Source organism: Haliotis rufescens, unplaced genomic scaffold, assembly GCF_023055435.1.
Source record: "Haliotis rufescens isolate VD_foot unplaced genomic scaffold, xgHalRufe1.0.p SCAF_34, whole genome shotgun sequence".
NCBI classification, from domain to species: Eukaryota; Metazoa; Mollusca; class Gastropoda; order Lepetellida; family Haliotidae; genus Haliotis; species Haliotis rufescens.
Genome location: NW_025964046.1, coordinates 1,233,967 through 1,246,733, shown reverse-complemented (window position 1 = coordinate 1,246,733; position 12,767 = coordinate 1,233,967). Strand labels below are relative to the sequence as shown.

General features: G+C 39.9%; 1 protein-coding gene across 1 annotated transcript in view; it reads left to right on the top strand.

The window, feature by feature from the left end:
* LOC124148322 (multidrug resistance-associated protein 1-like) overlaps positions 1–12,767 on the top strand; it is a 78,069-nt gene that overhangs the window by 15,816 nt on the left and 49,486 nt on the right. Inside the window, exons 3-4 of the mRNA XM_048380947.1 lie at positions 8,806–8,928; positions 11,327–11,455. Coding sequence (XP_048236904.1) covers positions 8,806–8,928; positions 11,327–11,455 — 252 coding nt within the window. The remainder of the gene's footprint in view (positions 1–8,805; positions 8,929–11,326; positions 11,456–12,767) is intronic.

Here is a 12,767-nt window from a genome sequence, read left to right as displayed (position 1 = left end):
TGAGACTTGTTACAGTAGGCTCTTAGTGATTGATTGATATAAGAGTTGAGCCTTTCTACACAGCTGTTAGTTTGAGGATGGTATGGGCTGGTATGGGTAAATTTAATTGCCAAAAGTTCACAAATTGCTTTGATAAGTTTGGACATGAAGTTCTGACCTCTGTCTGAAATTAAGGTCCTTGGAGCGCCATACCGACAAAATATTTCTCTGACGAGAACATCTGCTACTTCTTTGGCTTCTTGGGTCCGAAGTGGAAAGGCTTCACACCATCTAGATGATGCATCTGTGATGACCAAAATGTATTTGTACTTATCTGGTGTTGTTGGCAGGGGACCGAGAATGTCAACGTGCCATCGGGTGAAGACCTCTTCTACAGGTAGTGGACGAAGTGGTGCCTTCTTGCCATGGTAGTGCCTCTTGGTCTGTTGACATACCTCACATGTCTGGACATAAGTAGCAATATCGCTGTACATTTTGGGCCAGTAGTACTTAGGTCTCATGGTGTTGTGCATCCTTTCTTTCCCATGATGGCAACCGCCAAACTCTGAGTCATGATAGGATTGCAGGACTTGATTTCTGAGGGTTCTTGGGACTGCCAGCTGTTTAATGAACTTGTCTGCGTGGCCTTTCTGTCTTTGTGGAACGAATCGGTATAGGATGCCTTCATCAATTTCAAAAGTATTGGCTTCAATAAGAATCTTTTGACAATCCTTTTCATTTTGTGGAAGGACTTCATCCTCTTTGTAGTCAAAGATTTGGATGAAATCTGGACAAATCCTTTGTAGGTGACGTAAATTTGGATGTTCTTTTATACTTACTTCAACCAATGTGTCTTGGGTAACATCAGCATTTGTAGCATGTAATGCTGCGACAACATTAACTGGTACTGACTGATAATCCTCTTCATATTCAAAGGTGACTGACCAATGTGTTGTCTGTGTGTCTGATTCTAAGTGATTGACAATAGGTGTGCAAATATCCTCAGTCTGAGTTGTCTGTGTGACTTGTGTGGATGAATGGGTGTTTGGCAAGATTGTGGTACTGCTAGTTGATTTGCTTTGCTGAGTTGAAGTTACTGAGAAGACTGTTTTCTCAGCATCTTCTTCTGTCTGATCATTACAGTTAATATTTTCCTCATATTCCCTACGTGAGAGAGCATCGGCATTCCCATTGGCTTTGCCGCTGCGGTGAACAATGTCAAAAGTGTAGGTAGAAAGTTCCAAAGACCATCGTCCTAACCTACCTGTGGCATCCTTGATGGATTTCAGCCACTTCAATGCTATATGATCAGTGTAGACTGTGAATTTGGAATTTGCAAGGTATGGACGAAAGGATCTAATGGCTTCAACTAGAGCTAAGCCTTCCTTTTCTGTAATGCTCCAGTTCTTTTCGCTGCCATGAAGAGCTCTACCACCAAAAGCTATTGGATGTTCATTATTCTTCTCGTCTTTTTGACTCAAAACAAAACCTATGCTCATATCACTGGCATCAGTTGCGAGAAGAAATTCTTTGTCAAAATTTGGATAAACCAGAACAGGTGTATTGCTCATAGCATGTTTGAGTGTGTTGAATGCCTGATCACACTCAAGTGACCATTGGAACTTTGGTTTCTTTCCTACTTCTGCCTCTGAATGCTTCTTTAGCAAGGCATTCAGTGGAAGCGCTATGTGAGCGTAATTTTTCACATACTTCCTGTAGAAGTTTGTGAGACCTAAGAAGGAGCGAATCTGCTTTTGTGACTTGGGCACTGGAAAGGTTCTAATTGCTTCAATCTTTTTGTCATCAACTTGAACACCTCCACATGATAAAACATGACCCAGAAAAGATACTTTGTCCGTTGCAAAATTGCATTTGGATGGCTTTAGTGTTAATTTTGCCTGTTTCAGATAGTAAAATACTTGCTCTAAATGTTGAAGATGCTCTTCAAAGTTTTTGCTGTAAATTATCAAATCATCAATGTAGATCAGCGCAACCTTAAAAAGCAATTTTCGTAGCACTTTGCTCATGAGCTGTTGAAAACAAAGTGGGGAATTTGTCAAACCTTGGGGCAATCGTTTGAATTGATAAAGGCCTTGATGGGTGACGAAAGCAGTTTTATGCTTTGAATCTTCATGTAATGGCACTTGGAAGAAGCCATTAGCAAGGTCTAAAGCTGAGAAGATCTTAGCATGTGCATTGGCGATGTTATCAACAACATCATCAAAAACAGGAAGAGGCCAAGACATTGGTAAAGTGACAGAATTCAACTTTCTGTAGTCACAAACAAATCTATATGAGCCATCGCGTTTCTTGACTAGGATAATTGGAGCTGAATACATAGAAGTAGATTCCTCGATCAAATCATACTTCAGAAAATCATCTATAAGTTCTTCAGTGACTTTTTGGAGATGAGGAGATTGACGATATGGTCTACTCTTAACGGGTTGGTGGTTGCCAGTGTCAATGATATGTTGGTGCATGTCAGTCTTACCTAAATCTGCAAGACTCGTTGAAAACATGTTTCTATTTTGTCCCAAAAATCTAAGTAGTCTGTGTCGTTGGTCTGGAGTCAGTTGTGTATTGGTCAAATCAAATCCTAACTCCTGTGCAATTTTGACATAATCCCTGGTGTCATTGTCTCTCTTCTCATTGTCAGTGTTAACGGTACTGATGAATGGTTGGTCAGAGCCGATTTCAAAAACAGAGTCTTTGTCAATGTAACTAAATTTGCCTACAACTGTACCCTTGTCAAGAACCTTTTCTTCTTGGGAGGGATTCATAAGCCTAAATGTAGCAGTCTTGCTTTTTGATTTAGAAAGAGTTCTACCGCCTGCTACTTCAGAATGAGCAGTGAGGGAAGCAATGGGTTCAATGAGGATGAGGGAATCCTCTTTGGTCTCTGATAGTCTGACCTTGAAATGAATTTCACTCTGAGGGGGGATGTAAATCTGATCTATTGTTTTTGCTAATCCACTAATCTCATGCACTGAATTGGCTATGAAATTGATATATTGCCTATCTGAGGTGCTGTTGTTGAGTATCAAGGAATGACAGCTATAATCTAAGACTGCATCATTGTCATCAAGGAAGTTCTCACCTAGTATCACTGCCTTCGGCAGTGTAGGCAGTACATAGAATCTTTGAGAAAATTCCTGCTCCTCAATGACAAAATCTAACACAACTGAACCTAACACTTTGTGCAATTCGCCGCCAACACCTTTTACCTGTGGAAAGGGTGAGTTTCCAAGAGTAAGGTTTTCAAAAGCTGTGCTCAGAAAAGCAGACGAAATACAACAAATGGATGCCCCTGTGTCTACTAAACAATTTGTTGTTGTTGTGCCAAATTTTGCCTGAATTACACTTTTGGCAAGGGGCGTAACTAAAGACACTGTTGGAATTTCACTTTCAAAGTTACTTTCCATACCAGACTCCATATTTGCCATGACACCTATTAGTATGTACCGTACTAAATTAAAGGAAGACAAGTTATCAACAATGTCGTACTTACAATATTTGAAGACTTTTTCTTCCTTTGTTGGTGTCTTTGGAGGAGTTGGTTGTCTTTAATCCAGTGTTGAGGTCAGAGGTTGATGCAGCTTGCTTGTTATTCCATCAGATGATCACAGTTGGACATGTCCTCCAATGGGTTCTTGTAGCTGGTCGTAGTTAGTTCCTGGACTCTGTGGTTCCGAAAACGATGATTCTCCGCCAAATTATCATGGAACTGTTCTGGGTGAACAATACCTTCCAAATGACGTGCTGGTTTTCTTGGGGAATTAGTCAGCAAAGAGCCAGAGTCACAGGAGACTAATCACAATTTTATTTACAAGAACAATTAACAATTTACAAGATACTTAGATAATAACTGAGGGTGCCACAGAGAGTCGGTACACACTCTGGGCTGTGGGAGAGAGGTCTGCTTGGTAAGAGAGTCAAACCCCTTCTCTGCTTAAAACCTGCCTACAGTATGTATTTAACAAAAATTTAAACAATAAAATGGAATGTGATTGGATGATACACGATTGGTTGTGTCCTAAGCTAAATGGCTGGCTAGACAGAGGGGAATACTAAATCCTGTTTATCCTGTTGGACTGGCACTAATCTTGTTGACATATTTACTGGATGCTTTGAAAGAGATTAGGGTGTCACTATAGATGAGCTTGTATGGGGGCTAATCCTTAATGCACTATAGACGAGCTTGTATGGGGGCTAATCCTTAATGAGTCTTAATTGAAGTAATGTTATTCTAATATACCCCGGTAGGTGATGACAGATATACTTAAATAAATATCCTTTGTCTGGGAGATGGGATCTTGATACCTTTGGCTAGCATTTATCTAAAAGCTTCAAATCAATTAAACTATGTAGACGTAACTCTTGTCTTATTGAATAGTATGTCTAGAAGACGCGCTCCCATTACCTTAGGCTAGCAACCATCTAAAAAGCTTTAACTGAAACTACTGATATTTTATATATGCATTTTACCTAATGATAATTATTACTTGCTAAACTATAATTATATGAAAGGATGTATAAATATTACGCCATGATAACTCATAAAAGCACTTGATGTAGATCTAATTATTATAAGATAACTTAGTATAAATGTTATCCCATGATAGAAGTATTACGGTATAAACAAACTGCTTGAGGATATACGGCACCATATTTTTTTTTCGGTGATTCCGTAATTCAGATCGATAGCGCACTCAAAACACTGAACTCAACCCATGACGCTTCACTCAGTATATTTGCTAACACCAAAGAGTTCGCATTTTATTTAGTCATGGTAGAATGGAGATAAACATACTGTGTTTTCAATGTAGAGCTAGGTTACCTGTAGATTTAACCCCGCTAAATTTAAGATTTGAAACCTCACGCTGCGCGTTCGGTTCCAAATTCAATTTAGCGGGGTTAAATCTACAGGTAACCTAGCTCTACATTGAAAACACAGTATGTTTATCTCCTAATTAAATTCTGGAAAAATATATCTCTCGTATATAAACATTTCAGGCTGTCAGCATAAACCACGGAATTTATCTTTCAACTCTGTTTTTTTTCGACAAAATGATATTCTAATAAGACCCCCCTATTTCTATTTTGAGAGCGCCTGGGCGCTTATTACGTCAAATATGGTAATCCATAATAAGATGTCTCTGCGATGTTTGCTAGGACCTGTTCCTGTGTTGAAAGTGAGTGTGGAAACCACTCAGTGTTGTGGTCAGAAACGCTACAGTGGACCCATACTGTCAAATAAAGCCGTCTCTTGGCTGCCATTGTACCTAAGCTCCTAAGACAGGTACAACCGTGTTTTAATTTTTGTCAGAAACTTAAGGTAGCTTGGCTGTAAGACAGCCTTAAAAATAGGCCGTCTGGACCAGACAGCTCAGTGATTGACATCATGAGCATCGATCTACACCTTGTTTTATGACATTGATGTGACATTTTGCTTTTTCATACCTCCGTGTCAAAATGATGAGATCTGATTGGTCCACGTTATCTTGATAAACTACTGTGTAACCCGCCTTGGAGGGTAATAAATTTCTCAGCGGGGAATGAATCTCGCATACCCCGCCACGAGCACTACAGGCTGCAAGTGGATTTCTGAGAGACTAAATCCTTTATACCCCACTTCATAGCAAAAAGCTGCATGCTTTTTCAGAGCCAATGGATGTCACATTACATAGAACATGCTTACCTCAGCTAAATCAAGCAACTTGGAATTTAGTTGAATTATTTTACAATATCCTATTAAAACATAAATTCATTGTAACAAGACCACGCGGGGGATATGGGGTTTTATGCGTCCCTAGTGAGGTTTTATACCACACGTCTCCGGGACGCATAAAACCCCTCGTCATCGTCAAAAAAGTTGTAGGACATTCTGCATGGCAATGAATCAGTGTCCTTGAGAATGAAGATGTCAAATCCTGTCTGATCTAGGTGGTGAAATTGGGTTTAACGACGAGTCCAAAATTATTGCACTTATATAGCGGCGTGCATGTACGTGTGTGTTTGTGTGGCTGCTTGTACTAGTCCGGACTGATGCCGATTTATAGTGCAAACTTACTGAGATACCATGCCGCAGTTTAACATGAATACCCCACTCAGACACAGTATACTGACTCCGAGCCGACCAGTCCTTGTTTTAGCCCCTTAATGTCAAGTGCCAGACAGGGTAACAACAAGTACCATCTTTTAACGTCTTTTGGTATGATGCGGTCGGGGATCGAACCCCGGACCTTCCGCTCTCCGGGCGAACGCTCTACCACTAGACCACGGAGGCGGTCTGTCTGATTCTAGATCTGCAACAGATGCCAGCAGGCTCTACACTGTCAGTGTGTGCGACATTATTCTGTCAGCAGCTGGTCTGTGACAATGCAGTTAACTGCCTGATCATGATGACACTACAATAATAGTCTGATGATTCCCTGATATGTATCAGTATCGTCATGTAAAGATTAATTGATTCATTTATAAAAAGCTTGGCCGTGGGCTTTTTGTTTTGGCGACCCCAATCTCCGTCGTTGAAAATTCTGGAGCCAGGTTGTCTGTTTTGTCAACCAGCAAGCAACAGCTTCACCGGTTATCACATGTTAGGTCACATGTGCAATATGCAAATGCTTACCGGTACTTCCGGCTCTCTACTCACGGATGTTGATTGTTTTACCGTGTCAGGTGGTTTGACAATCTGCATCGAGGCGAGGGTCATTTCAACTTTATTTGCAGAAATTATTAAACTTTATTCAAGGAAAGGAGATACAAATCATGTTTATGTATGGAAATAGTTATTGGAACAGTTATTTAGGACGAAATGCGAAGTTTTATTGTCAAATGCTGGGCTGGCTATCGGACGCCGGTTGACATCGCCAGTGGAAACAAATGTGAGATCTTCAACTCCGTGTATAAGACGACCCCCCTTCTTACCCCCCTCATTTTAGGTACGAAAAACTCGCCTTATACACAGCGATATACGGTAACTATGACTACACACATATACTCTCTCTTAAACTAATATGTCATGGAATAGTTAGTATTAATTTCTCTATGTTGACTTAAAAAATAAATAATTGTTTTATTGATGCCAGCTGTTACTGGTTGTCTGGACTACAGTCGGGGTCACTTGTGGCCTAGTTGTCTAAGGCGTCGCGATTCGCTGTGCAGAGTTGCATCCCTTTGGCATGCCAGAAACCTATGATTGTGGGTTTGAATCCCCGTTCGCCCCGATTATGTTTCTAGGTTTATCAGCACCATACCCGTGCTCGTGGGTTTCACCGAAGTGGAAAACGTCTGAGACCTGCATCACTTCGGGCTTTCCTCCCACATTAAGCTGACACGCTGCGATATAACTGGAATACTGTTAAAAGCGGCGTTAAACCCAACTCACTCACTCACTCACTTACTCACTCACTGGACCACAGTCCAGCAGATCAGGGCTATCCACACTCAACATGCTCTCTAGGTTCACTGATCACATGGTTATCACATGGTGATCACTGCGATGTATTTGCAACTCTCACGTTTTTGATGTGGGGAGTAATCTGCTGGCAGATAAGAGTTACTGATTATCTGTCAGGCCTCAAAGTTGCAACTAAAACGATCGCCAATTCAACCTAAATTTCAATTTTTCTAAAATTCAGAGTTGGCCCAATGACTTCCTTGAAAAATATCTTGTGGTGACTAAATTCTTTTGCTTCAAATTTGAAGGTACAAAAGTAAATAATAGCTGATTGTGGAAAACAAGTCTGCTTAGTGCTAATAATTGTACTTGCGTATAATTCCTCCTAAAGTCGACAATAAACAGAAATACATAAATATTAATGTAATTAGTATGTTATTTCAGTTGACAAGGCTCATTGGATAAGCAAGGATATACCTATATAATTAAGTAACCTATATATACCTATATAATCATTGTTTGAGTCACAAATATTAAAAATCAAGTACAGTTTCCACTAATATACAATTTCAAGACTAGTGCTATGACTTGTACATATTATAATAGTTATTTGATAAAAGATAATTTCAAATGTTTTTGGCTACTTACAACACTTCTTGATTTTAGGACTGGCTACCTGGGAAAAAATGCTTGTAGCCATATGGCTAGCCGCTACTTGGTTAAAAATTAAACTTTGAAGCCTGCCTGTGGGGCACAGATAGCCACCAGTCATCTTAGATGTTGCGATTTCACTCTGCAGAGTTGAACGCCAGAAATTTATGATGATGGGTTCGAATCCCGGTTCGCCCCGATTATGTTTCTAGGTTTGTCAGCACCATACCTGTGCTTGTGGGTTTCACCGAAGTGGTAAACGTCTTAGCTGTATCACTTCCGGCTTTCCTCCCACATGAAGCTGACACGCCGAGATATAACTGAAATACCGTATTCGACTATACCGTATTCGACATGATAAGCACCCAGGGCGCTCTCAAAATTAGAAATAGGGGGCTCTTATTAGAATGTTATTTTGGTGAAAAACAACAGAGTTTAAAGATCGTAAATTTTGTGGTTTATGCTGACAGCCTGAAATGTTTATATATGACAGATATATTTTCGAGAATTTAATTTCCCATAATTAAGGGTGCATATAACGCACATATTATACACGAATAAATAAGTCTTGTGTACATTGATCAATCGGAAGGGGTGCTAATTGGGATTGTTCACTAGCTAATATATTAGCAAATATCGCCTGGGGCGCTTATTAGATCGGGGCGCTTATTAGAACGGGGAGCTTATTACGTCGAATACGGTAACTGAAATGCTTTTAAAAGTGGCGTTAAACCGAGCTCTCTCATCCTTATTTCTAATTGATTTTGTCCTTTTAGTTTTTCAGCATCTTCCTCAGTTTCATCTGCGTCGTGGATGTCTTGAAGGCTGTGAGTGATGGAGAGAAGGAGGATGTTGTCACGGCTGTGTACGTCGCCAAAGGCTTGCAAGCTGGAACATTTGTAAGTAACATGATGGCAGCTTTAAAGCCTCATCCATATTAAGGCCAGTGATTATTTGAGAATATTTCCAAATATATATAACTGAAATTTGTATATCACATGGACACAGTTAAAAATACCGTATTCGACATGATAATCGCCCAGGGCGCTCTCAAAATTAGAAATAGGGGGCTCTTATTAGAATATTATTTTAGTGGAAAAAAACAGAGTTAAAAGGTAAATTTTGTGGTTTATGCTGACAGCCTGAAATGTTTATGTACGACAGATATATTTTTCCAGAATTTAATTGCCCATAATTAAGTGTGCATATAACAGATGAGTGCGTATTTTAAGCGAATATATAAGTCTTGTGTACATTGATCAATCGGAAGGGGTGCTAATTAGAATTGTTCACTGGCCAATTTATTAGCGGATATCGCCGTGGGCGCTTATTACGTCGAAGACGGTATATTGCAATAGAGCATATTTTCAAATTATATCATCAAACTCAAGATTTCTTTTGCACAACTTTTTTTGTTCACAAGACAAGACAAAACGCTAACATGGCCTTACCTCTGAAGATCTGTTTTGGTTATTTCTCATTGTGCATTGAGGACCCGTGAAGATCTGTTTTGGTTATTTCTCATTGTGCATTGAGGACCCGTGAAGATCTGTTTTGGTTATTTCTCATTGTGCATTGAGGACCCATGAAGATCCGGGGTAGAATAGGTCTTCAGCAACCCATACTTGCTGTAAATGGCGACTATGCTTGTCGTAAGAGGCGACTAACAGGATCGGGTGGTCAGGCTCACTGACTTGGTTGATGCATGTCATCGATCCCAATTGGGTGAATCGATGCTCATGATGTCAATCACTGGATTGTCTGGTCCAGACTCGATTATTTACAAAGCGCCTTCATATAGCTGGAATATTGCTGTGTGCGGCGTTAAACAAACAAACAAACAAACAAACAAACAAATATTGTGTGTTGAGCATGTTGTCGAGGCCTGCTCCCACTGTCAACCCTCTGCAGATGATGAAGTGTGTGCAGCTTAAAGCATCAACTCCGGCATCACAGCTTTATGTCAGTCCTGCAAACTCTCGAAGTTGTAATGTAGACTTTTCACTTATTATGAAAAAACTATTTCTTTTTATTGTCAAAAAATATTTGATTCATATATCATAGTTGCCCTCCTTATTAATATTTTGGTTTTGTGTCAATACATTTCCTAACAATACTTGTGATGCACAACAATATCAGTGAATGGTCATGTCTTGTGTCAATACATTTCCTAACAATACTTGTGATGCACAACAATATCAGTGAATGGTCATGTCTTGTGTCAATACATTTCCTAACAATACTTGTGATGCACAACAATATCAGAGAATGGTCATGTCTTGTGTCTTTACATTTCCTTACAATACTTGTGATGCACAACAATATCAGTGAATGGTCATGTCTTGTGTCAATACATTTCCTAACAATACTTGTGATGCACAACAATATCAGTGAATGGTCATGTCTTGTGTCAATACATTTCCTAACAATACTTGTGATGCACAACAATATCAGTGAATGGTCATGTCTTGTGTCAATACATTTCCTAACAATACTTGTGATGCACAACAATATCAGTGAATGGTCATGTCTTGTGACAATACATTTCCTAACAATACTTGTGATGCACAACACTATCAGTGAATGGTCATGTCTTGTGACAATACATTTCCTAACAATACTTGTGATTCACAACAATATCAGTGAATGGTCATGTCTTGTGTCAATACATTTCCTTACAATACTCATGATGCACAACACTATCAGTGAATGGTCATGTCCTGTGTCAATACATTTCCTAACAATACTTGTGATGCACAACAATATCAGTGAATGGTCATGTCTTGTGTCAATACATTTCCTAACAATACTTGTGATGCACAACAATATCAGTGAATGGTCATGTCCTGTGTCAATACATTTCCTAACAATACTCGTGATGCACAACAATATCAGTGAATGGTCATGTCTTGTGTCAATACATTTCCTAACAATAATTGTGATGCACAACAATATCAGTGAATGGTCATGTCTTGTGTCAATACATTTCCTAACAATACTTGTGATGCACAACAATATCAGTGAATGGTCATGTCTTGTGTCAATACATTTCCTAACAATACTCGTGATGCACAACAATATCAGTGAATGGTCATGTCTTGTGTCAGTACATTTCCTAACAATACTTGTGATGCACAACAATATCAGTGAATGGTCATGTCTTGTGTCAATACATTTCCTAACAATACTTGTGATGCACAACACTGTCAGTGAATGGTCATGTCTTGTGTCAATACATTTCCTAACAATAATTGTGATGCACAACAATATCAGTGAATGGACATGTCTTGTCTCCAGCTGCTGGCGGCCATCTTGGTACAGCTTGAACGCAAGCGAGGCTTCATCACATCCGGAATTCAGTTCATATTTTGGCTGTTGACAACATTGGCAGGAGTGGTACCATTCTATAGTGGGATCATACAGCAGGTGGGTATATATGTCAGCCTACAGTAGGACAATACAGCAGGTGGGTATATATGTCAGCATACAGTAGGACAATACAGCAGGTGGGTATATATGTCAGCCTACAGTAGGATCATACAGCAGGTGGGTATATATGTCAGCATACAGTAGGACAATACAGCAAGTGGGTATATATGTCAGCCTACAGTAGGATCATACAGCAGGTATATATGTCAGCCTACAGCTGGATAATACAGCAGGTGGGTATATATGTCAGCCTACAGTAGGATCATACAGCAAGTGGGTATATATGTCAGCCTACAGTGGGATAATACAGCAAATTGGTATATATGTCAGCCTACAGTAGGACAATACAGCAGGTGGGTATATATGTCAGCCTACAGTAGGATTATACAGCAGGTGGGTATATATGTCAGCATACAGTAGGATAATACAGCAGGCATATATGTCAGCCTACAGTAGGATTATACAGCAAGTGGGTATATATGTCAGCCTACAGTAGGATTATACAGCAAGTGGGTATATATGTCAGCCTACAGTAGGACAATACAGCAGGTGGGTATATATGTCAGCATACAGTAGGATAATACAGCAGGCATATATGTCAGCCTACAGTGGGATCATAGAGCAGGTGGGTATATATGTCAGCCTACAGTAGGATTATACAGCAGGTGGGTATATATGTCAGCCTACAGTAGGACAATACAGCAGGTGGGTATATATGTCAGCATACAGTAGGACAATACAGCAGGCATATATGTCAGCCTACAGTAGGATTATACAGCAAGTGGGTATACAGTACGTAATGCCTGATTCGGTAAATGGAAGTTTAATGATGTTTAATGATGACAATATTCACAACATTTCGCCATTTCAGGTCTGTTTCGGTTCGCGCTGTTGTACGTGTTCTATATTTCTGTCATTGTTTCAGGAGTACAATGACCACCTGTTCCGGTTCGTGCTGTTGTACGTGTTCTATGTTTCTGTCATTGTTTCAGGAGTACAATGACCACCTGTTCCAGTTCGCGCTGTTCTACGTGTTCTATGTTTCTGTCACTGTTTCAGGAGTACAATGACCACCTGTTCCGGTTCGCGCTGTTCTACGTGTTCTATGTTTCTGTCATTGTTTCAGGAGTACAATGACCACCTGTTCCGGTTCGCGCTGTTCTACGTGTTCTATGTTTCTGTCATTGTGACATTTCAGGAGTACAATGACCACCTGTTCCGGTTCGCGCTGTTCTACGTGTTCTATGTTTCTGTCATTGTTTCAGGAGTACAATGACCACCTGTCCCGGTTCGCGCTGTTCTACGTGTT